At 48.9% G+C, this 21,034-nt stretch overlaps 1 protein-coding gene across 5 annotated transcripts; it reads right to left on the reverse strand.

Annotated features, from left to right (window-relative positions):
• Window positions 1-7,119: 7,119 nt before the first annotated feature.
• stmn3 (stathmin 3) lies at window positions 7,120-21,021 on the reverse strand. Of its 5 annotated transcripts, none has more exons than NM_001078859.1 (5): window positions 20,899-21,021; window positions 10,082-10,177; window positions 9,722-9,897; window positions 9,246-9,437; window positions 7,120-7,602 (listed from the first exon to the last, which is right to left on the reverse strand). In NM_001078859.1, exons 2-5 carry the CDS (start codon window positions 10,161-10,163, stop codon window positions 7,543-7,545), a joined length of 510 nt encoding a protein of 169 aa, NP_001072327.1. In that variant the 5' UTR covers window positions 10,164-10,177; window positions 20,899-21,021; the 3' UTR covers window positions 7,120-7,542. The 5 variants fall into 5 exon arrangements, with proteins under 5 accessions (NP_001072327.1, XP_031750023.1, XP_031750021.1 ...); XM_031894163.1 differs by lacking the exon at window positions 20,899-21,021 and adding an exon at window positions 17,288-17,413; XM_031894161.1 differs by lacking the exon at window positions 20,899-21,021 and adding an exon at window positions 16,404-16,424.
• Between the last annotated feature and the right edge of the window lie 13 nt (window positions 21,022-21,034).

The raw sequence follows: 21,034 nt of genomic DNA on the forward strand, positions 1-21,034 counted from the left end.
CATATACATACGTGTGCAAGATTCCCATACACTAATATCCCCCCCCCATACACACACTGATACCCCATGTAGTGAGTCCTCACATATACATACGTGTGCAAGATTCCCATACACTAATATCCCTCCCCCATACACACACTGATACCCCATGTAGTGAGTCTCACATATACATACGTGTGCAAGATTCCCCATACACTAATATCCCTGCCCCCCCCATACACACACTGATACCCCATGTAGTGAGTCTCACATATACATACGTGTGCAAGATTCCCATACACTAATATCCCCCCCCCATACACACACTGATACCCCATGTAGTGAGTCTCACATATACATACGTGTGCAAGATTCCCATACACTAATATCCCTGCCCCCCCATACACACACTGATACCCCATGTAGTGAGTCTCACATACACATACGTGTGCAAGATTCCCATACACTAATATCCCCCCCCCAATACACACACTGATACCCCATGTAGTGAGTCTCACATATACATACGTGTGCAAGATTCCCATACACTAATATCCCTGCCCCCCATACACACACTGATACCCCATGTAGTGAGTCTCACATATACATACGTGTGCAAGGTTCCCATACACTAATATCCCCCCCCCATACACACACTGATACCCCATGTAGTGAGTCTCACATACACATACGTGTGCAAGATTCCCATACACTAATATCCCCCCCCCATACACACACTGATACCCCATGTAGTGAGTCTCACATATACATACGTGTGCAAGATTCCCATACACTAATATCCCTGCCCCCCCCATACACACACTGATACCCCATGTAGTGAGTCTCACATATACATACGTGTGCAAGATTCCCATACACTAATATCCCCCCCCCATACACACACTGATACCCCATGTAGTGAGTCTCACATATACATACGTGTGCAAGATTCCCATACACTAATATCCCTGCCCCCCCCATACACACACTGATACCCCATGTAGTGAGTCTCACATACACATACGTGTGCAAGATTCCCATACACTAATATCCCCCCCATACACACACTGATACCCCATGTAGTGAGTCTCACATATACATACGTGTGCAAGATTCCCATACACTAATATCCCTGCCCCCCATACACACACTGATACCCCATGTAGTGAGTCTCACATATTACATACGTGTGCAAGATTCCCATACACTAATATCCCCCCCCATACACACACTGATACCCCATGTAGTGAGTCTCACATACACATACGTGTGCAAGATTCCCATACACTAATATCCCTGCCCCCCATACACACACTGATACCCCATGTAGTGAGTCTCACATACACATACGTGTGCAAGATTCCCCATACACTAATATCCCTGCCCCCCATACACACACTGATACCCCATGTAGTGAGTCTCACATATACATACGTGTGCAAGATTCCCATACACTAATATCCCTGCCCCCCACACACTGATACCCCATGTAGTGAGTCTCACATACACATACGTGTGCAAGATTCCCATACACTAATATCCCCCCCATACACACACTGATACCCATGTAGTGAGTCTCACATATACATACGTGTGCAAGATTCCCATACACTAATATCCCTGCCCCCCATACACACACTGATACCCCATGTAGTGAGTCTCACATACACATACGTGTGCAAGATTCCCATACACTAATATCCCCCCCCATACACACACTGATACCCCATGTAGTGAGTCTCACATATACATACGTGTGCAAGATTCCCATACACTAATATCCCTGCCCCCCCATACACACACTGATACCCCATGTAGTGAGTCTCACATACACATACGTGTGCAAGATTCCCATACACTAATATCCCCCCCCCATACACACACTGATACCCCATGTAGTGAGTCTCACATATACATACGTGTGCAAGATTCCCATACACTAATATCCCCCCCCATACACACCACTGATACCCCATGTAGTGAGTCTCACATATACATACGTGTGCAAGATTCCCATACACTAATATCCCTGCCCCCCCCATACACACACTGATACCCCATGTAGTGAGTCTCACATACACATAACGTGTGCAAGATTCCCATACACTAATATCCCCCCCCATACACACACTGATACCCCATGTAGTGAGTCTCACATATACATACGTGTGCAAGATTCCCATACACTAATATCCCCCCCCCCCATACACACACTGATACCCCATGTAGTGAGTCTCACATATACATACGTGTGCAAGATTCCCATACACTAATATCCCCCCCCCATACACACACTGATACCCCATGTAGTGAGTCTCACAATATACATAACGTGTGCAAGATTCCCATACACTAATATCCCCCCCCATACACACACTGATACCCCATGTAGTGAGTCTCACATATACATACGTGTGCAAGATTCCCATACACTAAATATCCCTGCCCCCCCATACACACACTGATACCCCATGTAGTGAGTCTCACATACACATACGTGTGCAAGATTCCCATACACTAATATCCCCCCCCCATACACACACTGATACCCCATGTAGTGAGTCTCACATATACATACGTGTGCAAGATTCCCATACACTAATATCCTGCCCCCCCATACACACACTGATACCCCATGTAGTGAGTCTCACATACACATACGTGTGCAAGATTCCCATACACTAATATCCCCCCCCATACACACACTGATACCCCATGTAGTGAGTCTCACATACACATACGTGTGCAAGATTCCCATACACTAATATCCCTGCCCCCCCATACACACACTGATACCCCATGTAGTGAGTCTCACATATACATACGTGTGCAAGATTCCCATACACTAATATCCCCCCCCCCATACACACACTGATACCCCATGTAGTGAGTCTCACATATACATACGTGTGCAAGATTCCCATACACTAATATCCCCCCCCCATACACACACTGATACCCCATGTAGTGAGTCTCACATATACATACGTGTGCAAGATTCCCATACACTAATATCCCTGCCCCCCCATACACACACTGATACCCCATGTAGTGAGTCTCACATACCATACGTGTGCAAGATTCCCATACACTAATATCCCCCCCCCCATACACACACTGATACCCCATGTAGTGAGTCTCACATACACATACGTGTGCAAGATTCCCATACACTAATATCCCTGCCCCCCCATACCACACACTGATACCCCATGTAGTGAGTCTCACATACACATACGTGTGCAAGATTCCCATACACTAATATTCCCCCCCCATACACACACTGATACCCCATGTAGTGAGTCTCACATATACATACGTGTGCAAGATTCCCATACACTAAATATCCCCCCCCCCATACACACACTGATACCCCATGTAGTGAGTCTCACATATACATACGTGTGCAAGATTCCCATACACTAATATCCCTGCCCCCCATACACACACTGATACCCCATGTAGTGAGTCTCACATATACATACGTGTGCAAGATTCCCATACACTAATATCCCCCCCCATACACACACTGATACCCCATGTAGTGAGTCTCACATATACATACGTGTGCAAGATTCCCATACACTAATATCCCCCCCCCATAACACACACTGATACCCCATGTAGTGAGTCTCACATAACATACGTGTGCAAGATTCCCATACACTAATATCCCTGCCCCCCCATACACACACTGATACCCCATGTAGTGAGTCTCACATACACATACGTGTGCAAGATTCCCATACACTAATATCCCTGCCCCCCCATACACACACTGATACCCCATGTAGTGAGTCTCACATATACATACGTGTGCAAGATTCCCATACACTAATATCCCCCCCCCATACACACACTGATACCCCATGTAGTGAGTCTCACATATACATACGTGTGCAAGATTCCCATACACTAATATCCCTGCCCCCATACACACACTGATACCCCATGTAGTGAGTCTCACATAATACATACGTGTGCAAGATTCCCATACACTAATATCCCCCCCCATGCCACACACTGATACCCCATGTAGTGAGTCTCACATATACATACGTGTGCAAGATTCCCATACACTAATATCCCTGCCCCCCATACACACACTGATACCCCATGTAGTGAGTCTCACATATACATACGTGTGCAAGATTCCCATACACTAATATCCCTGCCCCCCCCATACACACACTGATACCCCATGTAGTGAGTCTCACATATACATACGTGTGCAAGATTCCCATACACTAATATCCCTGCCCCCCCATACACACACTGATACCCCATGTAGTGAGTCTCACATACACATACGTGTGCAAGATTCCCATACACTAATATCCCTCCCCCCCATACACACACTGATACCCCATGTAGTGAGTCTCACATATACATACGTGTGCAAGATTCCCATACACTAATATCCCTCCCCCATACACACACTGATACCCCATGTAGTGAGTCTCACATATACATACGTGTGCAAGATTCCCATACACTAATATCCCCCCCCCCCATACACACACTGATACCCCATGTAGTGAGTCTCACATATACATACGTGTGCAAGATTCCCATACACTAATATCCCTGCCCCCCATACACACACTGATACCCCATGTAGTGAGTCTCACATATACATACGTGTGCAAGATTCCCATACACTAATATCCCCCCCCCCATACACACACTGATACCCCATGTAGTGAGTCTCACATATACATACGTGTGCAAGATTCCCATACACTAATATCCCCCCCCCCATACACACACTGATACCCCATGTAGTGAGTCTCACATATACATACGTGTGCAAGATTCCCATACACTAATATCCCCCCCCCCCATACACACACTGATACCCCATGTAGTGAGTCTCACATATACATACGTGTGCAAGATTCCCATACACTAATATCCCTGCCCCCCCATACACACACTGATACCCCATGTAGTGAGTCTCACATACACATACGTGTGCAAGATTCCCATACACTAATATCCCCCCCCCCCATACACACACTGATACCCCATGTAGTGAGTCTCACATATACATACGTGTGCAAGATTCCCATACACTAATATCCCCCCCCCCATACACACACTGATACCCCATGTAGTGAGTCTCACATATACATACGTGTGCAAGATTCCCATACACTAATATCCCCCCCCCCATACACACACTGATACCCCATGTAGTGAGTCTCACATATACATACGTGTGCAAGATTCCCATACACTAATATCCCCCCCCCCATACACACACTGATACCCCATGTAGTGAGTCTCACATATACATACGTGTGCAAGATTCCCATACACTAATATCCCTGCCCCCCCCCATACACACACTGATACCCCATGTAGTGAGTCTCACATACACATACGTGTGCAAGATTCCCATACACTAATATCCCCCCCCCCCCATACACACACTGATACCCCATGTAGTGAGTCTCACATATACATACGTGTGCAAGATTCCCATACACTAATATCCCTGCCCCCCCATACACACACTGATACCCCATGTAGTGAGTCTCACATACACATACGTGTGCAAGATTCCCATACACTAATATCCCCCCCCCATACACACACTGATACCCCATGTAGTGAGTCTCACATATACATACGTGTGCAAGATTCCCATACACTAATATCCCTGCCCCCCCATACACACACTGATACCCCATGTAGTGAGTCTCACATATACATACGTGTGCAAGATTCCATACACTAATATCCCCCCCCCATACACACACTGATACCCCATGTAGTGAGTCTCACATATACATACGTGTGCAAGATTCCCATACACTAATATCCCTGCCCCCCCCCATACACACACTGATACCCCATGTAGTGAGTCTCACATACACATACGTGTGCAAGATTCCCATACACTAATATCCCCCCCCCATACACACACTGATACCCCATGTAGTGAGTCTCACATACACATACGTGTGCAAGATTCCCATACACTAATATCCCTGCCCCCCATACACACACTGATACCCCATGTAGTGAGTCTCACATATACATACGTGTGCAAGATTCCCATACACTAATATCCCTGCCCCCCCATACACACACTGATACCCCATGTAGTGAGTCTCACATATACATACGTGTGCAAGATTCCCATACACTAATATCCCCCCCCCCATACACACACTGATACCCCATGTAGTGAGTCTCACATATACATACGTGTGCAAGATTCCCATACACTAATATCCCCCCCCCATACACACACTGATACCCCATGTAGTGAGTCTCACATATACATACGTGTGCAAGATTCCATACACTAATATCCCCCCCCCCCATACACACACTGATACCCCATGTAGTGAGTCTCACATATACATACGTGTGCAAGATTCCCATACACTAATATCCCTGCCCCCCATACACACACTGATACCCCATGTAGTGAGTCTCACATATACATACGTGTGCAAGATTCCCATACACTAATATCCCTGCCCCCCCATACACACACTGATACCCCATGTAGTGAGTCTCACATATACATACGTGTGCAAGATTCCCATACACTAATATCCCCCCCCCCCATACACACACTGATACCCCATGTAGTGAGTCTCACATATACATACGTGTGCAAGATTCCCATACACTAATATCCCTGCCCCCCCATACACACACTGATACCCCATGTAGTGAGTCTCACATATACATACGTGTGCAAGATTCCCATACACTAATATCCCTGCCCCCCCATACACACACTGATACCCCATGTAGGGAACTGTAAGTGCCCCAGTGCTAAACTCTTCTCCCAATGTGCTGTGGGGAGGCAGGGGCAATTCTATGTACCCCATGTAGGGAACCTTATTCCCCCAACTGTCGCTGGAGGGATGGGGGGGGGCTCATGGCGGCCACTGATTTCAGCTCCAGGACATGGCGGTTCCCCCATCTCCGCACTCCCCGATATCTTGCACCCACCGTCCATGTTTGCAGGGGTAGGTTGGCCACGGGCAGCGTCATTGCGTGGTTCATACGTGACGTTGAGTGTTACCATTATTCTCCTTATTGGGGGCCCCCCGGGGGGGGGGTGTCTCCCCAGTTTCCCCAGTGAGCACCCTACATATGGGACATGTGAGCGACTCAGTAGTAACGTGTTTATTGAGCAGCCAGTGTACAGATACATTCAGCGGGAGTCTCGCCGAGTGTCAGCGAGAGAACCAGCGCCAATGGACAGAGCGAGAGTCCTAGCAGCTACGTGAGACAGCCGGCCACCGAAAGTGAGTCTAACAAGCTACACAGAGTGACTACTACTGCCCCCCCCCCATAAGCACCAACACCTTCCGAATGTGGGGGGCGGGGAACCCCCGGCTCTGGGGAGGTCTAATGGGAATGGGCAATGGTGGGGGTGCAAATGGTGGGTTCCTAGGGCTCCCCCTGGCAAGGAGGGGGTGGGACGGGGTGAGAGTCACATGAACATTGCCCAAGGGCAGACTTATGGGGGTGCACGGAGGTGAAAGAGTTTTGTTTTTGTCATGACTTGGCAGGGAAGCTTGCAATTAGTTCTTATCCAGACATCTCCTCTCGCTGCTCCTTGTTCCTGCGAACTTCTGCTGCATGGAGCTCCTGCAAATACACCAACGGCTGTGTGAGATCCACGGACCAGAACCAACCAATAAGGACCTCCCTCTGGGATCCCACAGTGTCAGGCCCCTCCACATAAGATCCAGTTGTGTCTATGGCCAGGGATCTGCAGATAGGATCTTACTGAGTCTATGGCCAGGGATCTGCAGATAGGATCTTACTGTGTCTATGGCCAGGGATCTGCAGATAGGATCTTACTGTGTCTATGGCCAGGGATCTGCAGATAGGATCTTACTGTGCCTATGGCCAGGGATCTGTGGATAGGATCTTACTGTGTCTATGGCCAGGGATCTGCAGATAGGATCTTATGTGTCTATGGCCAGGGATCTGCAGATAGGATCTTACTGTGTCTATGGCCAGGGATCTGCAGATAGGATCTTACTGTGCCTATGGCCAGGGATCTGCAGATAGGATCTTACTGTGGTCTATGGCCAGGGATCTGCCAGATAGGATCTTATGTGTCTATGGCCAGGGACTCAGAAGGATTTATGTGTCTATGGCCAGGGATCTGCAGACAGGTCCTTACTGTGTCTATGGCCAGGGATCTGCAGATAGGATCTTACTGTGTCTATGGCCAGGGATCTGCAGATAGGATCTTACTGTGTCTATGGCCAGGGATCTGCGGATAGGATCTTACTGTGTCTATGGCCAGGGATCTGCGGATAGGATCTTACTGAGTCTATGGCCAGGGATCTGCAGATAGGATCTTACTGAGTCTATGGCCAGGGATCTGCAGATAGGATCTTAGGTGTCTATGGCCAGGGATCTGCGGATAGGATCTTACTGTGTCTATGGCCAGGGATCTGCGGATAGGATCTTATGTGTCTATGGCCAGGGATCTGCGGATAGGATCTTATTGAGTCTATGGCCAGGGATCTGCGGATAGGATCTTACTGAGTCTATAGCCAGGGATCTGCAGACAGGATCTTACTGTGTCTATGGCCAGGGATCTGCAGATAGGATCTTACTGTTTCTATGGCCAGGGATCTGCAGATAGGATCTTACTGAGTCTATGGCCAGGGATCTGCAGATAGGATCTTACTGTATCTATGGCCAGGGATCTGCAGATAGGATCTTACTGTATCTATGGCCAGGGATCTGCAGATAGGATCTTACTGTGTCTATGGCCAGGGAACTGCAGATAGGATCTTACTGTGTCTATGGCCAGGGATCTGCAGATAGGATCTTACTGTGTCTATGGCCAGGGATCTGCAGATAGGATCTTACTGTGCCTATGGCCAGGGAACTGCAGATAGGATCTTACTGTGTCTATGGCCAGGGATCTGCAGATAGGATCTTACTGAGTCTATGGCCAGGGATCTGCAGATAGGATCTTACTGTGCCTATGGCCAGGGAACTGCAGATAGGATCTTACTGTGTCTATGGCCAGGGATCTGCAGATAGGATCTTACTGAGTCTATGGCCAGGGATCTGCAGATAGGATCTTACTGAGTCTATGGCCAGGGATCTGCACAAATGTTTGGCCAAGTGATGAGTAGGAAGAGTGATAGGAACGTGGCCATGATCATTGGAAATAAGGTCTCCATAGGAACATCTGACCAGTAGTCTATACCTAAGGCTGTCTAACCAGTCTGTCTCCGGCACGAGAGGCCATGGGCTCCTACCTTCTCCCGGAGACGCTCCTTCAGGGCAGCTAGGTTTGCATCTCTGATCTCCTGGCTCAGTTCCATCTTGTAGTTCAGCTTCTCCTCGGCAATCCTGCTGAAGCTGTTGTTGTCCTCTATGGCCCGGTGAAGAACGTTCCTCTCGTGCTCTCTCTTTTCCGACAGCTGCTTCAGTACCTGAGCCTCCTGGATCTGCCCCATCAAACACATTTAGAAGATTAAAAGGCAATTTTTGGGTCCCTGTTATGATGCCATTGCCCAGTGCCAAATTATTCAATAAGCCCCATTTGGGCCACCACCTGGGGAACCTTTCCAAACAAATGGATCTTTCTGTGTTTGGACAGCTTTATTGTCCTATTACAACAGCCTCTATGGCCAAAATAACCCAATTGCCAACCTTGGTCTGTTGGTAACAGAACTTTGGACCCCGATATTTGGAACCCTAAAGTGGAGGTGTAAGCGTCCATCATACTGACCTTCCTCCTCTCCTCAGCAGCTTCCAGTCTCTTCTGAAGTTCCTCCAAGGAAATGTCCTTCTTTGTGGGCGAGGTGGTGAGAGGAGGACTCTCGGGGGATAAGTCTGTGGGGGGCTTCAAAATAACTTCAAAACTCTGCCCCGATGCCCTTTTATTCAGCTGCTTGACCTCCATGTCTGTGAAGGAACACACCTCAGTGAATTGGACAGACCACTACCTGGGCCACGTGGGGGGCAGCAACAATGAGTTGAGACCTCATACAACTTATGGGAATAAAGTAACAAAGTCTATGAAGGGAATGGGCTCTGGTCTATGATTGGCTGGGCTGTGCTAATAGAATGGGAATGACCAATTACTGACCTTCAAACTGATAGACAGTCTTGGGAAGAGGCTGGGAGTAGAGGCAAGAGCAGATCATGTCTATCATAGAAAGTTCCTTCATCTTTTCCTTGTAGGCTGCAAGAGAAGAACTCGAGTTACTGGCCACGCCTCCAGCTGTAGGCACAACCTATAGGGGGCTACTAGGGAAATAGGAGCCTGGAATACTTTTGTGCCAGATCTTCTAACTACCGGCCTTGCCAGAGTCATAGTCCTGTTTGTCTCATTGGCACAAAACCAAACCCTCTCACACCTTCATTGGCTCCTCGTTGGCTGCTTCCCACCCATAGTTTACTTACACAACAATTACCCAGCCACTCTCATTATTTAACTGGAAGCTCATTGGTTGCCTCCCACCCCAGCTGATTGGCTCAACCAAATACCCTGCCACTCACTACTGCATTGGAGGCTCATTGGTTGCCTCCCACCCCAGCTGATTGGCTCAACCAAATACCCTGCCACTCTCAGTATTTAACTGGAAGCTCGTTGTTTGCCTCCTACCCCAGCTGATTGGCTCAACCAAATACCCTGCCACTCACTACTTCATTGGAGGCTCATTGGTTGCCTCCCACCCCAGCTGATTGGCTCAACCAAATACCCTGCCGCTCATTACTTCATTGGAGGCTCATTGGTTGCCTCCCACCCCAGCTGATTGGCTCAACCAAATACCCTGCCACTCACTACTTCATTGGAGGCTCATTGGTTGCCTCCCACCCCAGCTGATTGGCTCAACCAAATACCCTGCCACTCACTACTTCATTGGAGGCTCATTGGTTGCCTCCCACCCCAGCTGATTGGCTCAACCAAATACCCTGCCACTCACTACTTCATTGGAGGCTCATTGGTTGCCTCCCACCCCAGCTGATTGGCTCAACCAAATACCCTGCCACTCACTACTTCATTGGAGGCTCATTGGTTGCCTCCCACCCCAGCTGATTGGCTCAACCAAATACCCCTGCCACTCACTACTTCATTGGAGGCTCATTGGTGCCTCCCACCCAGTGATTGGTCACCAAATACCCTGCCACTCTCAGTATTTTGCCTCCTACCCCAGCTGATTGGCTCAACCAAATACCCTGCCACTCACTACTTCATTGGCGGCTCATTGGTTGCCTCCCACCCCAGCTGATTGGCCCAACCAAATACCCTGCCGCTCATTACTTCATTGGAAGCTCATTGGTTGCCTCCCACCCCAGCTGATTGGCTCAACCAGTGACCATGCCACTCTCAATTATTCATTGAAGGAATTTTTGGTGCCTCCCACCCCAGCTGAAGGGTTCTACCAAGAAACCCAGTTGGGTCCAGGCTTAGTAATGGAGCTTGGGTTGTACTGAGATAGAGTAGAGGAGTGTCCCGGGGGGGGTTGTTTGCTTGGGGTCAATGCACAAGGGCCCCTGTCTGTCTGCTCCTCCCACACTGAGCGCAGGTAACAATGAAATCATCCAAACGCCTGTGGGTCTGAGAGCCGGCAGCCACGGGGGAACCTGCTGAGAGGTGGGGGGTACAAATGTTGGGGTGAGTGATCCAGGAGTCTTGAACCGTAAGCTCCCCGCCCACCATGTTTCCAAGAGAAATAACTCCTTTACTGGCAGAGGTCCCCAGTCACCGGTTTCTTCCCATCAGCTCCTCTGATTGGCCAGTGAGTACAGTTGGCCTCCATTGGCTGTTGGAATACCCTGTGAGGAATAGGCACCGTGATACAATCCCGGATCTATTTCTATAAATGTAATGTATAAATACCTCGTGCCGACTGCACCCAAAGTAGAACTGAATTCATAACCATTCAGCCCCCGGCTACTGGCACAGGGGCCCCCGTCCCATATGGGCAGATTGCCAAGGGCCACACACCCTGACATCAAACCGATTGTCCTTCTCTAATTATCCTGATTCTATAAAACCTGCCCCAGGGGTGCCAAGCTCTGGCCCCAACCCTCAGCCTCAAATGCCCACTGGCAGCTGTAATGCCAGCCTGGCAACACTAAATATATATACACTGAGAGGGGGGTATATATCATGTACAGTACTGGGGGAATATACACTGAGAGGGGGGTATATATCATGTACAGTACTGGGGGAATATACACTGAGAGGGGGGTCATGTACATACTGGGGGAATATACACTGCATGTACAGTACTGGGGGAATATACACTGAGAGGGGTATATATCATGTACAGTACTGGGGGAATATACACTGAGAGGGGGGTATATATCATGTACAGTACTGGGGAATATACACTGAGAGGGGGGTATATATCATGTACAGTACTGGGGGGAATATACACTGAGAGAGGGGTATATATCATGTACAGTACTGGGGGAATATACACTGATACATGGGGAATATACACTGAGAGGGGGTATATATCATGTACAGTACTGGGGGAATATACACTGGAGAGGGGGGTATATATCATGTACATAATATACACTGAGAGGGGGGGTACATGTACAGTACTGGGGGAATATACACTGAGAGGGGGTATATATCATGTACAGTACTGGGGGGAATATACACTGAGAGGGGGGTATATATCATTACAGTACTGGGATATACACTAGAGGGGGAATATCTACAGTACTGGGGGAATATACACTGAGAGGGGGGTATATATCATGTACAGTACTGGGGGAATATACACTGAGAGGGGGGAATATATCATGTACAGTACTGGGGAATATACACTGAGAGGGGGTATATATCATGTACAGTACTGGGGAATATACACTGAGAGGGGGGAATATATCATGTACAGTACTGGGGGAATATACACTGAGAGGGGGGTATATATCATGTACAGTACTGGGGGAATATACACTGAGAGGGGGGTATATATCATGTACAGTACTGGGGGAATATACACTGAGAGGGGGGAATATATCATGTACAGTACTGGGGGAATATACACTGAGAGGGGGGTATATATCATGTACAGTACTGGGGAATATACACTGAGAGGGGGGTATATATCATGTACAGTACTGGGGGAATATACACTGAGAGGGGGTATATATCATGTACAGTACTGGGGAATATACACTGAGAGGGGGGTATATTCATGTACAGTACTGGGGGAATATACACTGAGAGGGGTATATATCATGTACAGTACTGGGGGAATATACACTGAGAGGGGGGTATATATCATGTACAGTACTGGGGGGAATATACACTGAGAGGGGTATATATCATGTACAGTACTGGGGGAATATACACTGAGAGGGGGGAATATATCATGTACAGTACTGGGGGAATATACACTGAGAGGGGGGTATATATCATGTACAGTACTGGGGGAATATACACTGAGAGGGGGGTATATATCATGTACAGTACTGGGGGAATATACACTGAGAGGGGGGTATATATCATGTACAGTACTGGGGGAATATACACTGAGAGGGGGGTCTATATCATGTACAGTACTGGGGAATATACACTGAGAGGGGGGTATATATCATGTACAGTACTGGGGGAATATACACTGAAGGGGGGTATATATTATGTACAGTACTGGGGATATACACTGAGAGGGATATACTGAGAGGGGGGTATACAATATACACTGAGAGGGGGTATATATCATGTACAGTACTGGGGGAATATACACTGAGAGGGGGGTATATATCATGTACAGTACTGGGGGAATATACACTGAGAGGGGGGTATATATCATGTACAGTACTGGGGGAATATACACTGAGAGGAGGGTATATATCATGTACAGTACTGGGGAATATACACTGAGAGGGGGAAGATATATCATGTACAGTACTGGGGGAATATACACTGAGAGGGGGGAATATATCATGTACAGTACTGGGGGAATATACACTGAGAGGGGGGTATATATCATGTACAGTACTGGGGGAATATACACTGAGAGGAGGGTATATATCATGTACAGTACTGGGGGGAATATACACTGAGAGGAGGGTATATATCATGTACAGTACTGGGGGAATATACACTGAGAGGGGGGTATATATCATGTACAGTACTGGGGAATATATACACTGAGAGGGGGGAATATATCATGTACAGTACTGGGGGAATATACACTGAGAGGGGGGTATATATCATGTACAGTACTGGGGGAATATACACTGAGAGGGGTAATATATCATGTACAGTACTGGGGAAATATACACTGAGAGGGGAAATATAGCATGAGAGGGGGTATATATCATGTACAGTACTGGGGGAATATACACTGAGAGGAGGGTATATATCATGTACAGTACTGGGGGAATATACACTGAGAGGGGGGTATATATCATGTACAGTACTGGGGGAATATACACTGAGAGGGGGGTATATATCATGTACAGTACTGGGGAATATACACTGAGAGGAGGGTATATATCATGTACAGTATGGGGAATATACACTGAGAGGAGGGTATATATCATGTACAGTACTGGGGATATACACTGAGAGGGGGGTATATATCATGTACAGTACTGGGGGAATATACACTGAGAGGGGGGTATATATCATGTACAGTACTGGGGGAATATACACTGAGAGGGGGGTATATATCATGTACAGTACTGGGGAATATACACTGAGAGGGGGGTATATATCATGTACAGTACTGGGGGAATATACACTGAGAGGGGGGTATATATAATATGTACAGTACTGGGGAATATACACTGAGAGGGGATATTACACTGAGAGGGGGGTATATATCATGTACAGTAGCTGGGGAATATACACTGAGAGGGGGGTATATATCATGTACAGTACTGGGGGAATATACACTGAGAGGGGGGTATATATCATGTACAGTACTGGGGGAATATACACTGAGAGGGGGGTATATATCATGTACAGTACTGGGGGAATATACACTGAGAGGGGGGTATATATTATGTACAGTAACTGGGAATATACAGCGAGAGGGGAATATACACTGAGAGAGGGGTATATATCATGTACAGTACTGGGGGAATATACACTGAGAGGGGGGTAATATCATGTACAGTACTGGGGGAATATACACTGAGAGGGGGGTATATATTATGTACAGTACTGGGGAATATACACAGAGGGGGGTATATATCATGTACAGTACTGGGGGAATACACACTGAGAGGGGGGTATATATCATGTACAGTACTGGGGGAATATACACTGAGAGGGGGGTATATATCATGTACAGTACTGGGGAATATACACTGAGAGGGGGTATATATCATGTACAGTACTGGGGAATATACACTGAGAGGGGGGTATATATCATGTACAGTACTGGGGGAATATACACTGAGAGGGGGGTATAAAACATGTACAGTACTGGGGGAATATACACTGAGAGGGGGGTATATATCATGTACAGTACTGGGGGAATATACACTGAGAGGAGGGTATATATCATGTACAGCTCTAGCAGGGGAATACATTATTGATTGATTTGATATTGAGTTGATATTATATCCATGGAATCACAGAATGGATGTTATATACAAAAGGATAGAATATACTGAGTGCGGGTGAAATATATCCCATGTCTGGACTGTAGACAATCCCCAGCCCCCTTGCCTCTTGAAGTGCCCCCTGGTGGTGCCCAGCAGATATAATGAGCTGCACTGCCCCAGGCTGTAGGGGTAGGTACCTGAGAGGGTGCTGGCCATGGTGCTGTAGGGGTAGGTACCTGAGAGGGTGCTGGCCATGGTGCTGTAGGGGTAGGTACCTGAGAGGGTGCTGGCCATGGTGCTGTAGGGGTAGGTACCTGAGAGGGTGCTGGCCATGGTGCTGTACGGGTAGGTACCTGAGAGGGTGCCCTGGCTGGAGGGGTAGGTACCTGAGAGGGTGCTGGCCATGGTGCTGTAGGGGTAGGTACCTGAGAGGGTGCCCTGGCTGGAGGGGTAGGTACCTGAGAGGGTGCTGGCCATGGTGCTGGAGGGGTAGGTACCTGAGAGGGTGCCCTGGCTGGAGGGGTAGGTACCTGAGAGGGTGCTGGCCATGGTGCTGTAGGGGTAGGTACCTGAGAGGGTGCCCTGGCTGGAGGGGTAGGTACCTGAGATGGTGCTGGAGGGGTAGGTACCTGAGAGGGTGCCCTGGCTGGAGGGGTAGGTACCTGAGAGGGTGCTGGCCATGGTGCTGGAGGGGTAGGTACCTGAGAGGGTGCCCTGGCTGGAGGGGTAGGTACCTGAGAGGGTGCTGGCCATGGTGCTGGAGGGGTAAAGGTACCTGAGAGGGTGCCCTGGCTGGAGGGGTAGGTACCTGAGAGGGTGCTGGCCATGGTGCTGGAGGGGTAGGTACCTGAGAGGGTGCCCTGGCTGGAGGGGTAAGGTACCTGAGAGGGTGCTGGCCATGGTGCTGTAGGGGTAGGTACCTGAGAGGGTGCCCTGGCTGGAGGGGTAGGTACCTGAGAGGGTGCTGGCCATGGTGCTGGAGGGGTAGGTACCTGAGAGGGTGCCCTGGCTGGAGGGGTAGGTACCTGAGAGGGTGCTGGACATGGTGCTGGAGGGGTAGGTACCTGAGAGGGTGGCCCTGGCTGGAGGGGTAGGTACCTGAGAGGGTGCTGGCCATGGTGCTGGAGGGGTAGGTACCTGAGAGGGTGCTGGCCATGGTGCTGGAGGGGTAGGTACCTGAGAGGGTGCTGGCCATGGTGCTGGAGGGGTAGGTACCTGAGAGGGTGCCCTGGCTGGAGGGGTAGGTACCTGAGAGGGTGCTGGCCATGGTGCTGGAGGGGTAGGTACCTGAGAGGGTGCCCTGGCTGGAGGGGTAGGTACCTGAGAGGGTGCTGGCCATGGTGCTGTAGGGGTAGGTACCTGAGAGGGTGCCCTGGCTGGAGGGGTAGGTACCTGAGAGGGTGCTGGCCATGGTAGCTGGAGGGGTAGGTACCTGAGAGGGTGCCCTGGCTGGAGGGGTAGGTACCTGAGAGGGTGCTGGACATGGTGCTGGAGGGGTAGGTACCTGAGAGGGTGCCCTGGCTGGAGGGGTAGGTACCTGAGAGGGTGCTGGCCATGGTGCTGGAGGGGTAGGTACCTGAGAGGGTGCTGGCCATGGTGCTGGAGGGGTAGGTACCTGAGACGGTGCTGGCCATGGTGCTGGAGGGGTAGGTACCTGAGAGGGTGCTGGCCATGGTGCTGGAGGGGTAGGTACCTGAGAGGGTGCCCTGGCTGGAGGGGTAGGTACCTGAGAGGGTGCTGGCCATGGTGCTGGAGGGGTAGGTACCTGAGAGGGTGCTGGCCATGGTGCTGGAGGGAGCGGCTGGGTGGGTGCAGATGGAGCTGCCGGTGTCGGTGCTGCAGTGCCGCAGAGCTCAGAGCTGGTTTCTGACTCAGCAGCAGGTCGGGGTGGGGGAGAGGGAGGGGGGGGATATTTATAGGCAGTGGTACTGGGGGGCAGGGCTTGCTTCTACAGTGGGAGGGGCATGATGCCTTTGGGATGCTCAAATCATCTGCCTTCTGATACTGTACAGTGCCAAACACCTCCCCTCTGTGCCCAACCCGTCCCCCTGTGCTAAACCCATCCCTGTTAAATATGTGAGGCTTCCAGGTTCCTTAATATGGCTGTGTGTCATCTGGTACGCTGTATCCCCCCTTACTGGTGAGATATGAAGGGTATCCTGTATCCCCCCTTACTGTAAATAAGAAGGGTACCCTGTATCCCCCCTTACTGTGAATAAGAAGGGTACCCTGTATCCCCCCTTACTGTGAATATGAAGGGTACCCTGTATCCCCCCTTACTGTGAATAAGAAGGGTACCCTGTATCCCCCCTTACTGTGAATAAGAAGGGTACGCTGTATCCCCCCTTACTGTGAATAAGAAGGGTACCCTGTATCCCCCCCTTACTGTGAATAAGAAGGGTACGCTGTATCCCCCTTACTGTGAATAAGAAGGGTACGCTATATCCCCCCTTACTGTGAATAAGAAGGGTACCCTGTATCCCCCCTTACTGTGAATATGAAGGGTACCCTGTATCCCCCCTTACTGTGAATATGAAGGGTACCCTGTATCCCCCCTTACTGTGAATATGAAGGGTACCCTGTATACCCCCTTACTGTGAATAAGAAGGGTACCCTGTATCCCCCTTACTGTGAATAAGAAGGGTACCCTGTATTCCCTTAACCTGTGAATAAGAAGGGTACCCTGTATCCCCCCTTACTGTGAATATGAAGGGTACCCTGTATCCCTTACTGTGAATATGAAGGGTAACCTGTATCCCCCCTTACTGTGAATAAGAAGGGTACCCTGTATCCCCCCTTACTGTGAATAAGAAGGGTACCCTGTATCCCCCCTTACTGTGAATAAGAAGGGTACCCTGTATCCCCCCTTACTGTGAATATGAAGGGTACCCTGTATCCCCCTTACTGTGAATATGAAGGGTACCCTGTATCCCCCCTTACTGTGAATATGAAGGGTACCCTGTATCCCCCCTTACTGTGAATATAAAGGGTACCTGTATCCCCCTTACTGTGAATAAGAAGGTACCTGTATCGCCCCCCTTACTGTGAATATGAAGGGTACGCCTGTACTCCCCCCTTACTGTGAATATGAAGGGTACCCTGTATCCCCCCTTACTGTGAATAAGAAGGGTACCCTGTATCCCCCCTACTGTGAATATGAAGGGTACCCTGTATCCCCCTTACTGTGAATATGAAGGTACCCTGTATCCCCCCTTACTGTGAATAAGAAGGGTACCCTGTATCCCCCCTTACTGTGAATAAGAAGGGTACCCTGTATCCCCTTACTGTGAATATGAAGGGTACCCTGTATCCCCCCTTACTGTGAATAAGAAGGGTACCCTGTATCCCCCCTTACTGTGAATAAGAAGGGTACCCTGTATCCCCCCTTACTGTGAATAAGAAGGGTACCCTGTATCCCCCCTTACTGTGAATATGAAGGGTACCCTGTATCCCCCCTTACTGTGAATAAGAAGGGTACCCTGTATCCCCCTTACTGTGAATAAGAAGGGTACCCTGTATCCCCCTTACTGTGAATAAGAAGGGTACTCTGTATCCCCCCTTACTGTGAATAAGAAGGGTACTGGTATCCCCCTTACTGTGAATATGAAGGGTACCCTGTTTCCCCCTATACTGTGAATAAGAAGGGTACCCTGTATCCCCCCTTACTGTGAATAACGAAGGTACCCTGTATCCCCCCTTACTGTGAATATGAAGGGTACCCTGTATCCCCCCTTACTGTGAATAAGAAGGGTATCCTGTATCCCCCCTTACTGTGAATATGAAGGGTATCCTGTATCCCCCTTACTGTGAATATGAAGGGTACCCTGTATCCCCCTTACTGTGAATAAGAAGGGTACCCTGTATCCCCCCTTACTGTGAATATGAAGGGTACCCTGTATCCCCCCTTACTGTGAATATGAAGGGTACCCTGTATCCCCCTTACTGTGAATAAGAAGGGTATCCTGTATCCCGCTCTTTTACTGTGAATAAGAAGGTAACCCTGTATCCCCCTTACTGTGAATATGAAGGGTACCCTGTATCCCCCCTTACTGTGAATATGAAGGGTACCCTGTATCCCCCTTACTGTGAATAAGAAGGGTATCCTGTATCCCCCTTAACTGTGAATATGAAGGGTATCCTGTATCCCCCTTACTGTGATATGAAGGGTACCCTGTATCCCCCTTACTGTGAATAAGAAGGGTACCCTGTATCCCCCCTTACTGTGAATATGAAGGGTAACCCTGTATCCCCCCTTACTGTGAATAAGAAGGGTATCCTGTATCCCCCCTTACTGTGAATAAGAAGGGTACCCTGTATCCGCCCGCTTACTGTGAATATGAAGGGTACCCTGTTCCCCCTTACTGTGATAAGAAGGGTATCCTGTTCCCCCTTGACTGTGAATATGAAGGGTATCCTGTATCCCCCTTACTGTGAATATGAAGGGTAGCCTGTATCCCCCTTACTGTGAATAAGAAGGGTACCCTGTAATCCCCCCCTTACTGTGAATATGAAGGGTACCCTGTATCCCGCCTTACTGTGAATATGAAGGGTACCCTGTATCCCCCTTACTGTGAATAAGAAGGGTATCCTGTATCCCCCTTTACTGTGAATAAGAAGGGTACCCTGTAATCCCCCTTACTGTGAATATGAAGGGTACCCTGTATCCCCCCTTACTGTGAATATGAAGGGTACCCTGTATCCCCCCTTACTGTGAATAAGAAGGGTATCCTGTATCCCCCCTTACTGTGAATATGAAGGGTATCCTGTATCCCCTTACATGTGAATATGAAGGGTACCCTGTATCCCCCTTACTGTGAATAAGAAGGGTACCCTGTAATCCCGCCCTTACTGTGAATATGAAGGGTACCCTGTATCCCCCCTTACTGTGAATAAGAAGGGTACCCTGTATCCCCCCTTACTGTGAATAAGAAGGGTATCCTGTATCCCCCCTTACTGTGAATAAGAAGGGTATCCTGTATCCCCCCTTACTGTGAATAAGAAGGGTACCCTGTATCCCCCCTTACTGTGAATAAGAAGGGTATCCTGTATCAGTTCTAAAATAGCCCCCAGCTAGCCAACAGCCACACAGAAAGTAGCCCAGTAGCCCAATATGTGAGTGATGTTTCCCCCTGTGCTCAGTCCCTGCAGGTTATTGTAGTTTTGCTGCTTCAGGTTCAGCAAAGAGGAATAGAAAAGGGAGCTTCCGTGTATAATTGCATGCTGGGTATTGTAGTTTTATTTTAATCTTGGCTGTAGGCTAAACGTAAGCTACAAACTACATTACCCAGAATGCACATGCACGTCAGAGAAATAAAACTCTGATTAGTTTCCAAACTACAAACCCGCCAAGGCTTCAAACCCTAACCCCAACTGTACCTCAGCGGCTTCTACCGTGGGACCCGCCTGGGCTTTATATTAGGGGCCCAATCTGGCGGGAAACCGGCCAACCGGCCGCCCTGGGACAGTCCCTATCTGTCTGAGCCAACCGGAGAGGGAGTCTGTCCGGCTGCAG

Source organism: Xenopus tropicalis, chromosome 10 (assembly GCF_000004195.4).
Source record: "Xenopus tropicalis strain Nigerian chromosome 10, UCB_Xtro_10.0, whole genome shotgun sequence".
Taxonomy (NCBI): Eukaryota; Metazoa; Chordata; class Amphibia; order Anura; family Pipidae; genus Xenopus; species Xenopus tropicalis.